Source organism: Phaethon aethereus (assembly GCF_964289735.1).
Source record: "Phaethon aethereus genome assembly, chromosome: 6".
Classification (NCBI taxonomy): Eukaryota; Metazoa; Chordata; class Aves; order Phaethontiformes; family Phaethontidae; genus Phaethon; species Phaethon aethereus.
Window position 1 is genome coordinate 6,054,534 of NC_138580.1, and position 21,802 is coordinate 6,076,335.

General features: G+C 36.5%; 1 protein-coding gene across 1 annotated transcript in view; it reads left to right on the top strand.

Moving 5' to 3' along the window:
• Window positions 1-21,802, top strand: part of LRP1B (LDL receptor related protein 1B) — a gene marked incomplete at its 3' end in the record, with an annotated part of 741,532 nt that overhangs the window by 429,956 nt on the left and 289,774 nt on the right. Inside the window, exons 8-12 of the mRNA XM_082001234.1 lie at window positions 7,546-7,768; window positions 10,489-10,660; window positions 12,663-12,806; window positions 14,242-14,478; window positions 20,853-21,033. Of these exons, the coding sequence (XP_081857360.1) occupies window positions 7,546-7,768; window positions 10,489-10,660; window positions 12,663-12,806; window positions 14,242-14,478; window positions 20,853-21,033 (957 nt within the window). The remainder of the gene's footprint in view (window positions 1-7,545; window positions 7,769-10,488; window positions 10,661-12,662; window positions 12,807-14,241; window positions 14,479-20,852; window positions 21,034-21,802) is intronic.

Below are 21,802 nucleotides of genomic sequence, written 5' to 3' on the forward strand. Positions count from 1 at the left end.
AGATTATGTTCAGCTTTGATGTCACTGATTATATTTAATGATTTAAATCTAAATTGAGAGCTTTGAGGACACTGGTATTTAAGAACGTCCTAGCACAGCCCTTTAGCATAGCATCCTAGATGTGACTTTGCTTAACTGTAGCAGAAAGAAATGCTTAGATGAGACAGTAAGAATAAAACAAGCATACAGTAGTAGTTCCCACAGCAAACCTGTTAGCTTCCAGCAGGGCACAATACTGTGATTATCAAAGTTAGAAACATGATTGCATTTAATAGCCACTGATATATTCTCCATCCATGAATTTGTAAGAAAGAAGAAATCCCCATCCTTGCTGTTGACTGCTAATTCATCATGACTTTACATCATCAGTTTTCAAAACCGGGGTCGGAACCTTTTGGGATCTAAAGAGTACACCTCTAAATATAATCCTAACCTTTCTTCAGATCTGCCGTGAAGGAGGAGCCCTGAGATTCCTAAAGCTTGCAAACTGGATTTTTGATTAGTTTAATATAATCCTATGTAATGATTATTGTAGCTTTTTCTGCATGAGATGGATGAGACAGGTTCTTAAATGCCAGCTATTACTGACATTTAATCTGGTATAGGTCATAAAATACCAAGGCAGAAGAACTGTTATAATTTATTTTTCACATTAATAATAAATTTTAAATTAATATTGCAAAAATGCTGCCTTTTTCATTCTCTGTAACTCAAAATAGAAAAAGTTGGTTGACAGAAATCACAAATTGGAAGACAAGGTATTCTTAGTTTAAAATAGCCATCTGTATTGTGATAAATGTGGGTGATGTAGAAAGCATGATTTTAAATCTCTGACAAACTGATTGGGGACAATTTTTGCATTTCACAGTGCATAGTAACAGTCCATATAACTAGCATTTCTCAAACTGGGTTGAAAGGGCCATGTCTCAAATTCTGGGATAGAAAAGCCAGTGGAGAAGTGGGATTGTGTCTGGGAAATAATAGCCTCCTGTGTCTAGACAGTCATTTTAAAAAAGTGAGTTACTGCTAATGCTGTCCTGATTTGCTCTGTAGCTGAACTTGGCTCTAGGACAAAAGTTAAACTGTCCAAGCTCCAGACTGCCTTCCTGCTAGTCTGAGTTTCACCAGGCTGCAGGTCAGGCACACTTTCAGGGGTTGTCTTTTTTCTATGTTTTTCCCTACGTGTACTGAACGATCAATGACAATGTTTTTGGGTTTGTTTTTACAAAAAACACTCACCCTATTTTTAAGAAATAATTTTTTAAATTCTGTCTTTTCCACTAAAGGAAAAGGTTGTTTATTAAGTGGAAGAAAAAATAGTCTGACTGCATATAATAATATATTGTGAAAATTAAATAGCTTCAGGAAAAGTGCTGTGTTTATTTTTTCTGTGAAAGAGCTTCAGTACAATACTAATTTAATCTTCAGAAATAAGTCTTTTAAAATGTGTATTCTGCTATGTACTTGGGTTCATGTGAATATTATAAAAGGTCAAGTGGCACCATTTTGTTCTTCCAGAAATCATTCAAAGCAGAATAATAAAAAATATTACATTAAAAGTACATATTTCTAGTTGATTTTGAAGGATAGCGTATGTGTCAGACCCCAAGTTTCCAATGAAGAAACAGAATATTAATTTTCTCTGGCAGTTACTTCACTGCATCTTGTATATCTGATGAAATATACAGCAGCTAGAATTAACCATCTAATCCTCAGAAATAATTACTCATGATAATCCAAGAATTATATTCATCATCATGTTCTCTCCAGGCTCAGAGTTACAGATTTAAGTATATCTAACATCAGTGTGTGCATGATTTGTATGCAAACGCACATTTTATACATATATAAAAGTTTGTTTGTGAAATAGTTTTGGTTTTATATATATTACTTTAAGAATATTTTAAAGGCTTCTTGGTACTATTTGGCTGTCATCTTAAAAGTCTACTTAAGTGATGATATAAAACAATGTTACATGACAGTTCGAGTGTCTTTTAAAAAATGAATTTTCTCAGTGGATGAACACAGCAATTTGGCCCAGCTGGTTTGTGATAAACTGGGAATAATCAAAGTTTCTTCATTCTTACTCTAATTGATGAGCTTGTAGTAACACATAAAGGAGGACATGTATAGTCTGAAAGGACTACTTCCAGATTTGTGCATCTGATTTCAATCAGTATCCATACACTTTCAGATGAATAGCAATAACTGGACAAATTAAATACTAGTGTTCAGGGCCATTAATGAATGCATGAATACATCTGCAATGTGTCTTTCAATTAAAAATAACAGTTCATAAATACATGCAAAGTTTTAATTAAAAGTAACATAAAAGGTAAAATTTGATTGACTTCCTGTAATTTTATATTGGGAATAAATTTTAAAAATTCACACAACACCTTTTTGTTCAGAAAAAGAAGTACAATGAAAATGCACTATTGCTGCACAAAATTACTCAAGAAGATTACATAGCTTTAATGAAAGGATATTGAATTGTATTTAGAAAGTAAGCAGATTAAGCAAGTATAAATTTGATATATGCTAAGGGATGCAGTTTTTCAAGAGTATGTCTCATAGCTATAATCTTATTGTTGATGGGGGAAAAAACAGACTTAACTATTATGATGAGAATGAGTGTAAGACAAACTTTCTTTTCATTTTTATCCTCTAGCAAAACCTATGAATTGAATTTTCATTTCTGTGGGTGTTTGTCCTTGATTTATTGGTGTTATATTCCAGATGTGCATTTTTTTCAGCAGAAAGAGAGTATGGTAGCGTTTATGAGTTTGCTACATATTTGAGTGTACAGAGGTATAGCTTGTGAGAGAAAATTGAAACAGTGAAAAGATATCATAAGATAGAAAGTTAGCTGTACGTCTTACTATCATATATTATTTCTGCTGCACCCAGAGATGGTAGGTAGGTGTGCTGGAGTGCCTTTTGCAGTTGCCTCCCTGCAGAGAAAGCATATTTGGGTGGAAAAGGGAGGGGATGAAACTTTAAGGGTCATTATGACCTCTAAACATTTTATGTATATTTGGTTGCCATTACTAAGACAAAAGAAAGTGAAGGCTTTTATCCCCTCAAAACTGGAAAGGATCAAACTTGCAAGATTTTGTTCTGATAATCTAAAACAATAGTAGAGCATAGTTGCAACCATGTGAGGAATCAGTCTTGAATTACCATATTACATTCACTGTGTAACATCTCTGAAAATGCATATTTCTGCATGTCAAGGAAGTTATGTTGGGGGAGTGTTGCCACCAGTTTGGATTTATACTAGGCATGTTCCTGTAGACGGACAGTTTTAGTAGGGGAAAAAAGAGAAGAAAAAAAAAATAGTTGTAGAATCTTTCTTTCCCCCATGTTGTGCTGCTCTGTTCAGTAAGAACTCCACAGATTATCACAATTTGTAGCTACTTTGAACCAGTAAAGTCAACCAGTTCTGCTCTTTTTTTTTTTTTTTTCCAATTTGTCCCCAAATTCACAGCAGTTTACCCTGTTTGTGGTGACTGAAAGCTTGGAAAACAAAAGGAAGTGACAAGAGAGAAGTTGCTGGACAAAACCAATGTGATAAGGGAGTCATATAACGTTGGCAGCCGAACTAAGATGCTATCTGGGTCTGAAAGGACATTTCTACATAGGACAGATGTCTTCCATCAGGAAAGAATGGGCCTTTTGAGGCCCTCCTTGCGTGTTTTTTGGGGCCTGGTCTTGAAAGGAAGATGAATCTGTGACCACTGGTATGAGAACAGGGACTGGGAAGGTCACTGTCACTTGTGTCTCACGATGGCATTCTTCTCTGGAATTAGTTTTAGTTGGTAACCTGACTTCATTGCTATTTGTAGTGGGTGGGTTTGTCAGTTGAGCATATTTTAAAATCTTACAGATATTTTGTGGCTCAGATGTGGAGGGAATATTCCCCATGTTTTTCTAGTTGAAACCAAATGTGTGTTGGAAAAAGTCCAGCCATAACTTTCTAAGACTAAGTTGTGAAGTTATGAAATGGGTTGTATTTCATAGACTGGAGAAAGTCAGCTAAACCCTGGGAAATCAGCTGAGGGAGGAGGATGTATGTAATAGCTGGTGAGAGGATGACTGTAAATCAGCAGTGTAATCGAGCTGTGAAAGTGGTAAATGTCATCCAGTGACGGCTGAATCTCCAGCTGATGCAGGGAAGTTACAGTGCCGTTGTACAGGCACCAGTGAACTCCTCTCTGGAACAGCGCATCTGGTGCTGACCATGCTTGTTCAATAACATGACCTAAAATTGGAATAACTGCACAGAAGGGCAACATAATGAGCCGGTCTTAAGAGATGAGACTGACTTTCTTTGCTTATCTCTACCTGCTAGGGAGAAAGTGAAAGAATTTGACTGACATCTAGAAATACCTGTGGAGGGGAGGACAGGTAAGAAGAACTGTTTAAGCCAAAGAAGTGTGCTGCAGAACTCAGTATGTATAATTTAGCCCTGAAGATATCATCATTAGTTATTAGATGTAGATTCCTAACTGTTGGAACAATGAAACTCTTCTGGATGGAATAGGGAATGGGTCAAAACAATTAAGTACTTTTATGAATTTAAGAAGTTTAAAAAAAGAATATTATAGGATGCCTGCAAAGCACCTGGACCTGATGAAGAGGAGCCCTTTTTGTTCTTGATTAACAGTGGGCAGCACATGGGGTTTGTGCAGTTTCAAAGAGCTAGGAGAAGATTCAGAATTTCTATGGATGAAGAAGTATGTGGCTTTCAAAATACAACATGCCTTAATAAAATTCAATTTAGTACCAACATTTTTGCTATTTTATAGCAGCCTCAATTAGCATCCCCATTGGTACTCTCAGGAAGTAAAGGCTGTAATGAATGCAGCTCTCCCTGTCCCTGTTCAAGCTGGTCCCTCAAGGTCAGTGCTACTGCACAGTGCTTGTGTTGTACAGGGACATGCACATGTTCAGTATTCTCACTGAAATTGCTCTGTGAATTGATAAAAGATTTCCCCACCCCCTGCTGAAGATGGATAAGCAAATCCAGCACCATTTGTGAGCAGGAAAATCAGTCTTGAGCTGAAATAAATACTACTACAGTGTATCCTTAACTCCCAAGGCACAAGAAATACAGTGTAATTGTGGGTCAGCTTCATGTGTAATAAATGCAATTCCAATTTAAAACTCATTCTAAAAATCTGCATTAGTCTTTAAATACAGAATTTCTTTTCAAGATTGCGTGGTAAAGCATTTAATTTTCTTAATTTAATTTTCAGTATGCTTTGATCATGCAGCAGCAGTTAGGCGCAACTACTTTCTTGCTCTGTCTTTTGCCTCTACATTGAAAGATAAAATTTTATTATTGTCAGTCTCCAGGAGAAGCGTCATTATTTTTAAAATGAAAAGTATGTCATTCACACATGAAGTGATGCTAGCTTCCTTAGCACAAATAATGTTAATATAAATCAGATATTTAGAAAACAAAGAAATGTCCCCCATCCTTGAAAGCCGGAGAAACATCTTAAATTAGATACTCTTTACTGTATTTCCGTCTTACTGACATACAAGTGTGTTATTCTTTTTTCAGATCAGACAAGAAATATAGTTATAAAAGACAATTATTATTTCTAACTTGTACATTAGACTGTTTTGTGATATCATGTAGAAATGTTGTCTCGTATAAGAATACCGTGCTCTAAGCATTCAAGTAAAGAGCCGGTGTGAAGTCAAGGTCCAGGTCTTTGAAGTTACTGTGTGTATGTGTGCGTATGTGTATATATACACATGGGTGTGTGTGCCTGATCACAGCACAACCCATTTGGTTCTATGATTGGGAAATGAGCTTTAGTTTGAATGTTTTAATCTTGAGATACAAGATTCCATTAAATAACCCAAATCAAATCCTTAGAAGTACAGATTGTAGACTACAGTACATGTAATGTTGTAACAACTTATTTAAATGTAATAGGTGTTGGCCTTGTTATTACTGATGAAGTACATATATACATATATATAAAAGTGTATACACACATATATACACGCAGTTCTTTTGACTGTTTTCATTAAAAGTTAAACATTTGCTTTGCAGCCATAATTTTTACTTTGCACATCATCCATAGTATGCACATTTTGATTGACATGAAGGTTAGACATGTTTTTTAAAATGTCTTAAGGTATAGCTGGGATACAGAATTACAATGAAGGACAAGACAGGAATTCAGAATTATTTTGATAAATAGAAATCCCTGTCAGGAATGGAGTTATCCCTCAGGAATGTTATAGGTAAAGTTTATTCTGCCTTATGGCCTGGTGCTGGACTACATGACCTTTCAAATTCTCCTCAAACCCTACTTGATGATTCTGTGATCAATTCATTTTGACATTTGACAGCTGCTGTACATAAACTATAGATAATTCTACTGCCTTCAATACTTGTAATGATTTTTTTAAATCTACATATTTTGCACATGAAATACTTTAGCTACATTTAAAATGTATTCTTATTTGAAGATGGTAATAATAACGGATATGGGTCTCATTTGGCTCTTTAGCAAACATGTATTCTTTCTAGCCCAAAACATACTGCAATGCTGAATTTCTATGAGAGGTTACAAGGCTATAAATTGTTACTCTTTAACATAAAGATATCTCAAGTTTTTTATGATGTTGATCAAATGTTATTCCCATTAATGGTAATAACTAGGAGATAATTCACTTCATTTGGAAAATGAAATCCTGATTCTCAAAGTAGTTTTAGTAATGTTCAGTCTGGAATCAGATTATTCCTTATAGCCTGTTAATGTCATGGAAAGGTGGTCTTCAGATTGCAAGCGTAATTTAGTCTCACAAATAGGTAATCTTGTTAAAATATTATCAGGTTAATCAAAATTGATTTGTGTGTACTAAACACAGTGAGTGCTAAGCAAGTATCGGGTTAGGAAGCTTTAGTAGCAATTTTAAGTCTTTAATAGTTTCCCATTATTCTTGGATGGAATGACTTATTGGATCTGTGGAAAAATTTTAAAGCCTGAACATCTTTCCAAGACTGGATACAAATGCACTACAGACTAAATCTTCTTCTTCAGAAATATGTTTTCAAAAACCTGACAGTGTGCATCACTGTATGTTATACCTATGTGCAATGAGTTGTTCTCCAAAGCATGGAAGTGCTTTATGGTTTTGCCGCTCTCTGTTATTTGTAACTGTCTTGCCATTTTTTATAAATACAGGTTAAAGAGATAATTAAGATTGCAATGTAGTCTCTGTACATATGAACACCATCCATTTAAAAGACAAGTATTACATGGTGTATCTGTAGTGTAAGGAAATGCATTTATAACTTTTGTACCTTCCATTTGAAAGAAAATTCTGTGTAATTGTGAATTTCGTTGAAGATACAGTGAAATTTTTTTGTAATTATATGATTATCGGTATGGGTTATTGATAGATGAAACTGCTGAAATGATGAAGAACAAAAACTTACTTTGCACAGAGCCACCAGGAGCTTTACACTCTGCTCACACCCTTGAGAACTTACAACATCTTGTTTTCTTTCAACAGAAAGCTTTTCTTTACAGACTACGGGAATGCTGCCAAGGTTGAGAGATGTGACATGGATGGAATGAATAGAACGTGGATAGTAGACTCTAAAATTGAACAACCAACTGCTCTTGCACTAGACCTCATCAATAAATATGTATACTGGGTTGACATATATCTGGACAGTGTGGAAGTTGTTGACTATCAAGGGAGAAAGAGGCATACGGTAATTAAAGGCAGACAAGTAGGTATTTATTTGAAAATTAGTAAAAAGTAATTATATCAATAAATAAATGTACATAATGCTAACAGTTACAATAACTTCAGATTTTTTCTCTTTTCAGTTGAAATGTGTTAGACAGTAAAAGATCCATCTGCATGTTTTGTTTTATTTGCAAGTTAGCCTGTTTTGCAGCCTACGGACAAGCTTCCATGTAGTGTCTCATTAACAGTGCACGATGTAAGTCACACTCCCCACTGTAAAAGACTTCAGGAGGGAAAATACGGGACAATGGAAAGATACTAGGGGTTAAATTATTAATAATAAGAAGTTACCCTTGCCAATTCTGAAAGGAGAGACTAACAGGCACAAGAATGTGAAAGAGAAGAATAAAAGCTATTCACCAGTTTAGACCAATCTGGATGCCCTTACATTGTATTCTGTTGATGGTAATGATGCTTTTTCCAGTTGATCCGGATGTTTAGAGTCATAAATACAAATGCTGAAACTGTATGAGTCTTTGAGCAGCAGAATCAATCTGTGACTGTTGCTTCAGCTTGGAGAGCAGGGTACTAGGTAACAGGGAGAGGAAGGGTTCCCTGGTAGTTGTGAGGCTTATGTAAATTGAGGGAAAGTTAGCAAAGACCAAACTGTTCCTGGTTGCTACTTGGACTCCCAGAGCTGGTGTGGGTGCCATGAATACATCTGCTTCTGCCTGAGATTAAACAGAGTGTGTAAAAATGTGCAGACAGAATAAACTTTATACCTGTTCTGCTGTCATGTTTTGCTTGCTTCCAAGCAATCACTGTTTAGCAAGAGACAACCAGTTAGCATAACTACCATTTAAAAAGAGGGAGAATATGTGATAAAAAACAGTCTAGGTCACCTGGCTAAATAGTAAGCCCCTTATCTTCTATCAGATTGCTCCCAGTCTTTAGCCAGTTGTTCTGGAAAAACAGGTTTTGTAAATTTTTTTTTTTTTTTCAGGTAACATTTTGGAATTGATACTTTAAAGAAAACCATTTTCAGAAGCAACTAACAAATACTGTAACTGAGTTGAACTAGTGCCATAGGAGACATGCTTGTTCTTCCTATCCTTTCTGCAATGTAGATGCAAAAGAAGATACTTTATCTAAAGTTCAGAGGGATTCTTTCTTCTCTAAACTAGCTAAGAAAGAAGAATGTCTGTTTCTTTCAATGTGGGCGAGGGGTATTAAAAAGTTTGACCTTTCAGTTGGTCACTGCTATCACAAAAGGAGAAGCATATTGGTGGTTGTTCCACTCAAATGAAAAATCGGTGATTTTACTATGTTTTGTGCTTGCATTTACTAGGATTTAGAATAACAGTTACTCCACATTAGTCCAAGGAAAGAGCAGACCAGAAAGCTATTCTCAAGTAATTTTAGGGATTAAAGTTCATACATAAAGTTCCATTCATACATAAGAAAGCTGGAAAGCTTTATGAGAAGTAAAAACCAACAAATGCATAAATTAAATAGAAATAATTAAGTCATTATAAAATGTATTGTAAAAAGAGTCACATAGTTTTGATAGTGTAAATATAGAAAAGCTCTCATGGGATTTAAATAATAAAGCTTTAAACTGAGTGCAGATGGAAATAAGTGAAGGAAAGATTATAATGCAGAGGAGGATTCAACAATTTGGTACAGATGCATCATTATTTTCAAAGCTGTTTTTTCCATCCTACTGTAATTGGATTGAATTTCTATTGAGTCTTAATCAAACACTTCTCTTGGTGTCATTTTTTTTTTTTTTTTCTGAGTAAGGGCAGAAAACAATAGCAAGGTTTGGCCAGAAAGGAAATTTCCAGAAAAGGACTGAAATATTTGATGCACAACTGGGGTGGGGGTGCGGGTGTTTGTTTGCTCTTGGGTTTTTTGTGATGTATGTTTGAATTTGTAAGTAAGTAAGCTAAAGAAATACTTTGGTGAACAATTTCTTGATTAATATGGTATTAAGCTTGTGAATTCTCTTCAAGAAATTCTCTTTAATTTGTTCAGCTTTCAAAATTGTCGATGAGATACTTTGTTTTCTAAATCTACAAATGAAGCACAACCACTAGATTATCGAACACTTCATGTTCGAGCAGTGATTGGCTGGCTAACTAACGTTAGGTAGTTTTTAATCAATGTACCCAAACCCATTATCGATTAATACAATTTTAGAATTCACTTTCTGAGAAATAAGCAGTGCCATGTGATGACAACCCTATTCAAAGACACTAACACAAAAGGAACACAAGCACAGCTGAGGGAATTTGTTCATTAATTTAATTTAAGAAAATATTCAGTGGGTATATCTTGCACTGTTTGCCTTATGTGATTACAACATAATGGAAAAAAATAGATCAGTTTAACTTATAAACTGTGTTTCAAATATATATATTTACTGTATTTATTAGCTAATGCTAGTTAATACTAAAATAAGCCATTGCACTAAGAGAAACTGGAAAATTCAGAGGATAAATTAATTTGGATTGCTAAGTATTTTTAAGTTTCTGCCTTTCATGTACAAACCTTTTCTAATTATAAACTTTGGACTACAAGAATGTGAACTATACTTGTACCATAGTTTGTGTTTATTATTTACAAATATTTATAGACATAGTCAGAAAATCTTTTTTACAATTTAGCATGTACAATTCATGGAAGTGTTTGATACTTACAAATCATACATATACCTAAAATATTCAGATAAAATGATGTCATTTTGTTCCTTTCCAGATTAGGTATCTTTGTGGCTTGGCAGTATTTGAAAGCTACTTATATACAGTTAATTCAGATAACCTCAGCATTTTACAAATAAACAGATATAACGGCACTGATGTTCAGTCTCTTGTTAGACTTGACAATGCTAAAGAGATCCGTGTGTACCAGAAAAGAACTCAAACAGCAGGTAAGATCAAAATTCCTCTTTCTAGCAAACATAAACCCAGATATTAGGTGGATGTGTGGTTAAAAATGTTCTTCCACAAAAATATATCATAAGATGCAGTGAAAATTTGTCACTGTGGCAAAACTCTCTGTTGCTTCTTCATCTGCCTGGTTTTATATGTGGTTACTGCTAGTTTCCCTGTGTCTCTAAGCTCCTAACATAACCGCTTCTCAAGCGTTCAGCCCGGAGAACCACCGAAGAGCCCTGGTGTGCGAGTTTTCTGGCTTCACGCACTTAGCGCTTTCAGAATTTAACACCTGCAAAATTGTCCAATACCATCCACACGTTTGGCACTCGGACCTCAGAGGTTCCTGGTTTCTCTGGGCCTGCTTTTCAAACAGACTACAAACCTCAAGAGAGCTCCTGTCTTTGGGGTTGCCAAAACAGCACGGAGATATGGGCAACTAGCCTGCCTAACTGCCAGTACAGCAATTGGTGAGAAAGGAAACTGTTAGGTTTTCCTTGGTTTATATAAATACAGTATTTGCCTTTTGCGAAAGAAATCTTCATTTTCATCTAGGATGGAAAACTCTTTATAATCTCAGAATTTTTATGGTAAAATAGCAATTTCTGAGGTCCGTAGTCCTGTATGACTCTAATTATGGCTCTGATCATATACTTTCTGCATTCAGAGAAGCAGTGTGATTTGTGGGAACTTTGTGCAAAGATGGCAAGACCCAAAATGTTTACAGTGATACTTTGAGATTTTTTTTATATGACTGATAGCAATAAATCCTTGCCATGACTGCTTGAACAGAAAAGCGAATGCATCAATTCTGGTGGTCACGGTCAGTGTTTTTAGACAGACTGACTGGTTTTAGAGAAGTTCCTGAAGTGGTAATAAACTCTAAATTGATGTAGACTGGGTGAACTAATTTTCACCCTGTATCTGAGGGCATTGATTTGCAGATGTCAGTGTCTGAAGGAGGCTACAAAGACTCTTTCCTTGCAATAGCCCCCCCTCATGTACCCCTGAGGGAGTCAGGGAGGTTGAGTAGAGGAGAGACATGAGCACAGTGTAATCTTTTATTACAGCCTGTGATTACTCTGTTCCTCTTGCCCTTTGTTCACTCTCCTACTTCTTTTGTTTTGAATAGACATGTTTGTTGCTTGTCAAGATTTGCTGAAAAGGCTGTCTCAGCTTGGTAGAGTTTCTGGATACCTTTAACAGTATTGACCTTAAACAACTTGGTTTCTTTTTTCTTTTTCTTTTTTTTTTAACAACTAAAAAGTTTGAGGGAAGGGAGAGAGAAGAGAAGAACATATTTTGACCTAAAATAATGTTGTTCTGTTGTAAGCCAGCTTAGTAAATGTAGGCTAGCAAGGTAGATTTTATTTTGTCATTGGATTTACCTTTTTAAAAAGTTAATTTGATATATTAGCCTGCTAATTTAGAGCTGGGCATTTGAAAAAATGAAGTCAAGGGAAAGAAATTTTTTGGCTGCTTCAGCTGGATTTATGTCCCAACTGTACAAATATGGAAAAATGCTACAAGGCTTGTTCTATTCTTTAGTTTCTGCACAGGCATCTGCCCCTGAAAGATGCTGTCTAATGGAGTTGAATGAATAGCAAACTGTGTTGGCATAGGATTCACTCTGTTCTCAAAAAGCCACCCAACCAATCAAACAAATGAACCAAAGCAACAAATAAAAATGGGGAAAAGTGTCAGTTTTATCCCAAAGGAGTGCTTCCTGGCAAATGCTGTGCAGAAGCTTATTCAGAAGGGTGTGATTGCATACAATGATGGGTATGGGCCACAAGGTGGCCCTTTGGATTACTTACCTGTTTGGGGTATCATCTTAACTACAAAAGGTGTTGTGTGTTTTGGGGTTTTTTTTTTATACTGTGGGGGAAGATTTATTGTGACACAAATTCCCTTTTGTTCCTGTCTAAAATTTCTCCATTCTGATGCATATAATTATCTTTAAATGGATTTCAATTGTGTTTTTTTCACTCACCATAGTCAGAAGCCACGCATGTGAAGTGGACCCATATGGAATGCCAGGGGGATGTTCGCACATCTGTCTGCTCAGCAGCAACTACAAAGCACGGACTTGTCGCTGCAGGACTGGCTTCATCTTGGGAAGCGATGGCAGGTCATGCAAAAGTATGTATCATGTAAAAGTATTAAATCAAAGAGTTTGCCAGCTACTAATATTCCAGGGTATAGTTCTGGATCTTACTTAAAATGCTTATTAATAACAATGGAAATCACATGGCCTGCTTTTGGATAAAATTTGTTTGCAACGTGTACCTGACAGTTCGTCCATATACTCTTGTCATGCTTGAAAACTATTTGGTTTGGCTTAGTTCACAGAAGTGACAAATTAGACCTGGGATGCTTTTTAAAGAATTCTAGTAATCATCGCAAGTTTTAAGTTTATCAGTCTGACTCTATGTACTATTCAGTACCTATGTGCTGTGAGAATGCAATGCTGTTAAATAGTTTATCACACCTAATTTCTACCCATACAATCAGCTTGTAACTCAGAAGCAGACTATTCATGTGAATAAGTCAAGCAAGGCTTTTCTCCTAATACTTTGTGAAAGGAAGTTTGATTTGTGTAACTACGGTTATACTTAACATTAGGTATACACAATCTGTTGGTCTCCTGCAGCCAATAGGACAGTCCCGAAAGTTTTGGGGAACACTGGTTTTTGTCTGGTTTCTTGATCAAATGTCATTGATTTAGTTCAGATGAAAGGCATGCAGTTAAATACTTTGATGGATGCTGGTAGCTGGATGTATTTGACCTCAGTTAAACTTCATACAGTTTTCAATACAATTCCAATTAAAAAACCCTAAAAAAGCATTAGGAAAAGTATGTATCTTAGAGAATGTGAACAGGCATATTGATAGTAGTAAGAATCTAAGGATATTTGTAAGTATCCCTAACGAAAGAAAATCACCCTATTAAGCTTCAGTTATTTGTAATTAACCTACTTGATTAAATTGTAAAAAAAATCTCTTCGGAATTAAGAAATATCGGTATCCGTGTTTTGTATCTCAATATGAAAGAACAGTATGTTTTGATTTGTTGTATTCCTTCCCATTTGAAAGAAATTTACTGTAATCCTTTTTCTGGTTTGTTTCTGAGACACTTCAGGTGAAAAAAACAATGTTTTGTATTTGCCAGAGTTTATGGTCTTGTTAGATTTAATGATTACTTCAGTCATGGTCTACATTACCCTGATAGATCTTAATGAATTCTAAAATTAACTGTCCGCAAAGCTATATATGTCCATTTCACAGAAGATGCAAAGTTATACTGTGATTTAGCATTGTTTTTCAGTGAGAACTTTTAAAGAAAAAAAAAAAGAAATGTAAGTAGCTAGCTGAAGTAATTTGTGTTTTAATTAAGGTAATTAGCTAGATTTCTTGAGTTTAGATACCTTCAGAATATATGAAAGTTTAATTTTTGGTATTGAATAACGCTGCTGCTCCCCCCCTAATTGTGCCAGTTAATTAAACAGTGACTTTATGCACTGTAAAGAAGATTAGGCAGTATCAGTTGTTTATGTTTGTAATCTTTCTTTTGCAGGACCAAAGAATGAATTGTTTCTTTTTTATGGGAAGGGACGCCCAGGCATAATACGGGGAATGGACCTGAATACCAAAGTATCTGATGAATACATGATCCCTATAGAAAACTTGGTCAATCCTCGTGCTCTGGACTTCCATGCCGAATCCAATTACATTTACTTTGCTGATACTACCAGTTTCCTAATTGGACGACAGAAAATTGATGGCACAGAGCGAGAAACAATCCTCAAAGATGGTAGGCAACGCTAACTGACAGTGACGTTCAGAGAATCTCACTAAGAAGTTGAACTGACATTTACAGATAATTTAAAGTTTTATTTAAATCTTCTATGGAAAACAGACCCGAAATAGACCTTGAAGACAGTTGGAGATACTTCCTTTTTTATATCTTCCTGTTTATTTTTCCTGAGTGTAGAAATGTAAAGCTTGGTTAAGTTGCTCTGTAACTAATTCTTACTTTGTCCATTTAAGCCTATACCTGCCAGTGAGTAAGTCTTACACCTCCACTGTATTCACTGAGTAGCTAGATACTTTGGATCCATAATGTAGTTCTTTGTAATCGTTCACTAAGCTATCCCATATCCTTGTGGACCGTATAAGACTTCTTCACCCTGACCTGTATCACAATGTGGATCTGGAGCTTATTCAAGCAGTTTGGCAGAGTGAGACTTCCCATAGTGCTTGCAAACTCATTAGAGAGAGAAAAAAAGTTGTCTGTCTTGATGCATTTTCCATTGTCTATGTTGAAGCAACGGGAAGGCCTAAACTTTTTTTTAGAATCTTAATTAAGGTGTTTGTACCATTTATTATAGCAATGAGAGAAAATGCCAGTAGTTCTCTAGTTCCGCCTCTCCCATCATGCTTCACAGAATCTCCCTGGTCTAGAATCGTGTCTTGTCATACTAAATGTTGTTTCAGTGATAAAACCTCCAGTTTGTCAACCCATATTTATTTCTTTCTTTTTTTTATGGACCCTTTTCATGAAAGACTGCTTCAGCAGGAGGTAACAACTGCCTCAGTTGAAATCCATTTTACAGTAATTATTTTCTAGAACTCAAGAAAATAAGCAGTATGAATATTCATTTTGGCCTTCAGAGAGCTTAATGTCTTCACTTGTAAACTGAAGCTCGAGACAGTGAAACTAACTAAAATACCATTGTTTTAGCACAGGGATTTTCATTTCCTGTCATTCATAGCCCATGTTTTAATCCACCTGACTCAAAGAGGTTATCTCCGGTTTGCAGTGATATGGTGCTGTCTTGGTGTAAGGTGTCTCCACAGACCTCAGCGTCTGTACAACGATCCCTTCAGTAGCGGTTGCAAGGAATAAGAGGGCTCTCTAACCTATATTGGTGATTGCTTAATAAAAGACAGAAAGTAAATTATGGATACTCAGCTGCCAATCTGGTAATCCTTCATTTCGCTGTGAATATGGAAATGGATAATAAACAGCACAAAACTTCCATTGCTGACTTTCTTTTACTAAACAACACACATTTCATTTTACAACAAAGTAATCCAAATGCAGAGTAGAGGAAGGAGCAGACAGTACGTGGTTTTAAACCTTATAAGGTAGCACCAAGGACCATCCTTGCTGAAAGGTGTCAAGCAGGTTGGGGTTAGTCTAATCAAACATGCAAACATGAATAAACTTTGTATACTAAAGCAGCTAATTTGAAGACACTCTTTTAAATAGTGGTTAACTGGAATTTCTACTCTGTAAGCAGAACATAGCAAAAATACCAGTGCAATACCAAAAGAGTTATGGGTTATCCAATGATGAATTATTTGTGTTCCTAATACACCAAAAATGTCACTGTAATTCTCCCCCCACTCCTTCCCCAGGAGCTTACACTGTTACATAGAACTTGGTGTAGTTTCATAATTTTAAAGTATGTTTAAAGAACATTTGTTGATGTATTTTTCATGATCTAAAAAATTAATGTGGCCTCCAGCCATACCACCTCAGCTTTTATTCTTGTCAGCTCTCAAGAACTCAGCAGGGAAAGATTAAATCATTCCTTGGTGTAAGGCTACTAGAGAAAATCAGGTGTGTCAGGAGGTGGTTTAATATTTGCTCTGAACAGCATGCTGCTAAGGAACTCTATCTGTGGTAGGTGTCACTTCTCAGATTAGAAGTTGTCATTTTTTGTGACTGTCAGGTTTTACAAGAACAGATACGCTAGCTCAAACAACACTAACTCAGATAATTACAGTTTGCCTACATGAGGGCCTGATCCTACAGGCTGTTGACTGGGAATTAAGAATGCTGAGCACCTAACACTGCTGGAGTTTGATTTTCCATATAGTTTCAGCTGTGATTTCTTATTCTTAACTTCGGGAGACTAACTGCTGTGTAGTATTGATAACTATTTGACAGCCTACAGCACAGCCTATCCTAGAGTTGGCGGCACAACTGCAATAGTAGTGTACCTTCACCAGCAACAGAAATTGCTGTAATTAAGGTTTCAAACTTGCGTGTGAAATCAGTTTTTAAATAAAAAGCAAACCAGACATTTTTAAAGGGATTTAAATATTGTTCAATTGAAGTAACATAAAACACAAATGCTGGGTTTTTTTTTTTTAGTTGTCTGTGTTGCCTGTTCTGTTTAGCAGTCTTTCGCTGTGAGCCCTGATCTCCCAGGTCCTTGGTAAGATGCGCTCCTCTTTTCCCTAGTATGCTTTGCACTTCTCTCTCCTCAACATTGATCATTCCAAGACCAAAGGCCACTCTCCCAGTTCCAGAGAGTTGCAGCTGACTGACATTGCCTTTTTAAAAGAATGTAGCAAAGACACTGAGAGACAACAAATAACTGTCAGTGTCCATCAGCCTGGGAAACCTGGGTGATCTGCTGGCACTGATCTCACCCACCTTGTTGTACAGTTGTTTTGTCCTTTGACGGAATGATTCTTGTCAGACTGGGTGGTTACTGGGCTAGGTATGTCATCATACTGTTTCATATCGTCCAGATGGAGAGTGAGTTTTGAGTGAATTGTTTCCTTAAAGTTTTTTGATCACAAGGGAAAAAGAGTTCCCCAAAAGTATAACAATGTTTGGGTGTATCAGAAATACAGATAAAAATGTTACACACACTTTGGAAAACTCCTCAGCATATGTCACCTTTTTCTTTTCATAGAATGTCTCACAGTATGCAATGTCATCTCTACACCTATAACAGATTTACTAAATTTAGGTCTATTTTCTTATGTGAACAAGGTTTAGTTGATACTTTGGTGAGTACCTTTGTCTCTCTAATATCTTTTGGACCTTCAGAATGATTTCAACTTAATTTGATATATAGAGCAGGGGTCTAAGTATAATTAAAATCCTAAAATTCTGTAAAAATAGGGAGAGGAGATATCAATGACTGATTTGCAAGTTCACTCTGATTTTATTGACTTCTGCAGTTGGGCATAGCAATGTGAACACAGAAATTGTGAAATGGAATTAGAATGGAAGAGAAGAAAAAATTTCACTATTCTTCAGCTAAATAATCAAAACCCCAAAGGAACACATGAATACAGAAGTAGTTAGGCTTCAATTGCTCCCATGTTCAAAGAACTATACATTTACTAACAACCACTGGAGATGTTACTTACCCTTAATTCCTGTTACTGTTCAGGTCACTGCAGCTGGTAGATTGTACTTTGCAGTTCAAGGGTTAAAGAAAAAAAAAATCAAATGAAACCTAGCAAGTGTAAAATTCATCACAGTTTTATATACGTACATACACCTCCATGAGTGGTTAGTTTAACAATCAATATGCATGGGATAGGATGATTACACACTTGGAATTACAGACAGTGTTAAAACTAGAAAGACCCTGTAGTTTAAATCCTGAACTACTCTAGACCATGTTAACTTCTTCTAGATAAGTAAACGCATTTCTCAATTACTTTCATATATAATCCTAGGTTATTGACAAGAATTGTTAATGTTAAAAAAACAAATACCTAATTTGCATATGTGTCTTTATTCATCTGTGCTCTTTGTCCACTGCCCAGACAAGATACTGATAAGGGAAAAAAGCACTTTTAAAAATATTACATAGGTGTAATGACTTCATGTTATGACTTTCAGTAGCCACCAGCTTCTTTTCGTTTTGTATTTTTAGATATGGAAAGCATACTGACTGAAGTATATCTTTTAATAAGGGGATCCTTGTTATTTTTAAATTTTAGTATACAGTATGAGTTTCTATAATAATCTTAATATAATTCAACATTATATTTAAATTCATTTTACTTTTTTTAAAGGAAACTGCAAAATGTTTCATTTTTTGTTAATTTTCTATGACAAGGCATTTGAAAACATAGCTTTGCTAACTGGATAGGGAATATGGTGGTATTACAATCACTAAAAAACACTGTTCAAGTGTTTTTTATTTATCATGTTCTAATGTTGTTGAGATTGTAACAGCATGTTTTACAGATGCTGTTACTGCATCCCAGTGTATAAAAAGCCCAATATTTAATTTCTTGAGTAAAACTGTCATATTTTTTTCTTAGTGTATTGTTGATGACATACCATGTTATCTATGGGCTATAGTAAGCAGAAAGTTTGCTGTACTGCACTAAATAAATTATGCAGAGTGTGGCTTGGTAAAAGAGCTTTGCATTCCTGTTCATCACAAAGAATTTTACTGGTTTCTTGTAGGAAATTAGATTATTAGAGTCACAATTGGTAAAGTTGTTTGGGGTCTAAAAAATATTATAGTTGAAGAGTTTGTCCCAAGGAAAACAAATCCTTAGGCTGCAAAAAATTAATAGGTATGCTGAAGTTAATATTAGCAAGTAATACCTTTCCGTTAGTACTTATTAGTATTATGGGGAGGCATCTTGGTGGAGAAATCTGACGGAAGGTTTAGATGATGGCAAAACAGTGCCACTGCACAATGCTGTTGCAGTAAAAATGACTCTGATAGCTACTTGAAATGTCCCAAACCAGCATGTCAGGAGTTTGTGCAAAGTTGTTGTCTGGGAAGTTGACAGTTAAATTACATATGCCTGGCAGCACAGTTCAAATAGTAAACAGCTGTTGTTCAATTCAGTTCAGTTTAGCCGGTTTTCATGTGTGCATCTGGTGCCAAGCGCGTTTTAAGTAGGATCAATGATTTTGTCACATCAGCATTTCCTCAAGAATGGAAATACATGAATGTTTTATGTACATTATGATAAAAATCTCTCTGCATCGTGTTTGTTCTGAGAAAATCTTTAAAAAAAACTCCAGCATTGATCTGAAAGTGACGACAATGTTGGTGAGAAAGAATAAGTTTGATGAAAGCTAGATGGCATTACCAATGCAAATGTGAACAGAAAAAACAATTTACATTCTTTTTTTCAAGTCTGGATGATTCCTGTCATTGAAAAGTTACTGTAGGATTGTATATCCAAGTACAACAAGCAAGTAATACAATCCGTATTGCCAAGAAGCATTGTTGTAAGGAGCGGGGTGGGGGGAGAGGGGTTAGGTATGGGGTTTTTGTTTTGGGGTTTTGTTTTGGTTTTTTTACCTTTTCAGCCATACTGACCTTCATTTTCATCACAGCAAAGGGAGGCACCAGCTTGGTGCTGTGAATTCTTAGGCTCAGAGGAAGCACTGGAGTCACAGCTGTTATGCTGTTACCCCATAACCTTTTTTAATCCAGGCACATGCACTGGCCACCTGTGACAAGATACCAAACATGGCAACAGTAAAATGAGTGTTTTCACCTCCAGTTTGACCTTGGAAAGGATACGAAAGCAAGCAGATGTGGCTTCCTCAGCGTTAGGAAGGCGGAGGGAGGCAGCACCCGGTGTCCTGCCCCTCAGGCCTCTGTCAGGTGCTGCTTCTGGGTGCTGTGTTCGGCCGCCAACTGCCCCGGGCCAGTCAGGGCCGGTCCCCGTGCCCCTGAGGAAACGGCCAGCCACGGGGCTGGGGCCGGCGTCAGGGCTTTTTGTGGGGCTCACGGGGGCTGGGATGCGGTGTGGCGCCGTGCCGTGTGCGCCAAACCGGGCTCCTCAGGAGGGGCTGCGGCTGCTGAGCTGAGCCTGAGAGTCGACCCGGAGGGCACCGCCGCAGTAACGGCTGGCTGACAGGGCTGCGAGGGCTCCGAGCCGGACCCGGGCCCTCACTTGGAGGTAGCAGCCACTGGGGCTGAACTGGGCCTGTCACGGGGCGCGAGCTGAGCTGCTGCCGGCGCAGCTCAAGGGAGATCAGGCATGTGCCACTTGTAAACACTGCCCTGTGCTCAGGACTAGAGCTGATCCTGGAAGCTGGTCTTGACTTGGGTGATCTTGCTGTTTAGGATGAAAATTAAGTAGGGTTTTGTCAAATAGTGATTTGCCCAGCGCCAGCTATGGTGCACATCTGAAGGCTTATGTCGTAACACACAAGTTTTATGACCAGTCCTTGTCTTTTGTAGGGTGTTTTCAGCAAAGATTAATTCTGACAGACACGCAAAATTTAGTATTATATTCAAGTAAATATAATTCATATTCAAGGAAATAATCTGATTTAGCTATATGGATCATATATTGTCTATTGTTTATGCTGATGCATAATTTTAGAACATAATTTTATAAACATATAATATTAATCTCTTATTACTGTTCTCTGTCTCTCTCCAGATCTTGATAATGTAGAAGGCATAGCAGTGGACTGGATTGGAAATAATCTTTATTGGACAAATGATGGCCACAGGAAAACAATTGCTGTAGCCAGACTGGAAAAAGCTGCTCAGAGTAGAAAAACTTTGTTGGAGGGAGACATGTCCCACCCTAGAGGAATTGTTGTTGATCCTGTCAATGGGTATGAAGTAGACTAATCTATGTTGTTTAATGCATGTCTTTATAATATAAATACAGGTTTGAATTTTGCTTAGGATCGGGTTTGTAGAGTGATGTAGTAGTCTGTAATTCTACAGTAGTCTATAATGCCTGTAATTGCTTTCCAGCGTTCTTGCCTGAAACTTTCAGAAAAATGTGTGTGTCTAGACACTGTTGAACCTATGTCAACTTAATTTGAATGTGACTCACCTTTTGCTCAAACAAATTGAGTGTATCAGACTGTATCTATTTTTAATACCAAGTGAACTTTATAACACTCTCCTTTATTTCTCTTTGTAAGTCTCAATTTCTGAAGATAATTATAACCATATCCTTGTACACATTGGTTTACAAAACTAAATGAGATGGGTACTTTTCATTAATTACCAGCATAATTAATTGTGATAGGCTGCATAATAATTAAAAAAAACCATTATATTAGCATGGTATAGTTGTGGTTTACCTAAAAATTCACTGTTCCATTTATTCAGGGAATTGTCACTGGAGAATGATGTAGGCAGGTAGTTCTAGCATGGCTGGATTGATTGCTGTTTTCCTAGTGCTAGAATGTATTTACACTATCAGGTCTTCATTTTTGAGCTTGTCCTTTGAGGAATGGAAGTGACTGTGGAAAGGCTACAATTAATTAAGGTCAGATAGTAAGGATGTAAAATCAGACCACAAACCATAACCATACCTCCAATTACTTTTGTTAAATTTTCCAGCTCAGTAAATGCATGGCACAGGAAATA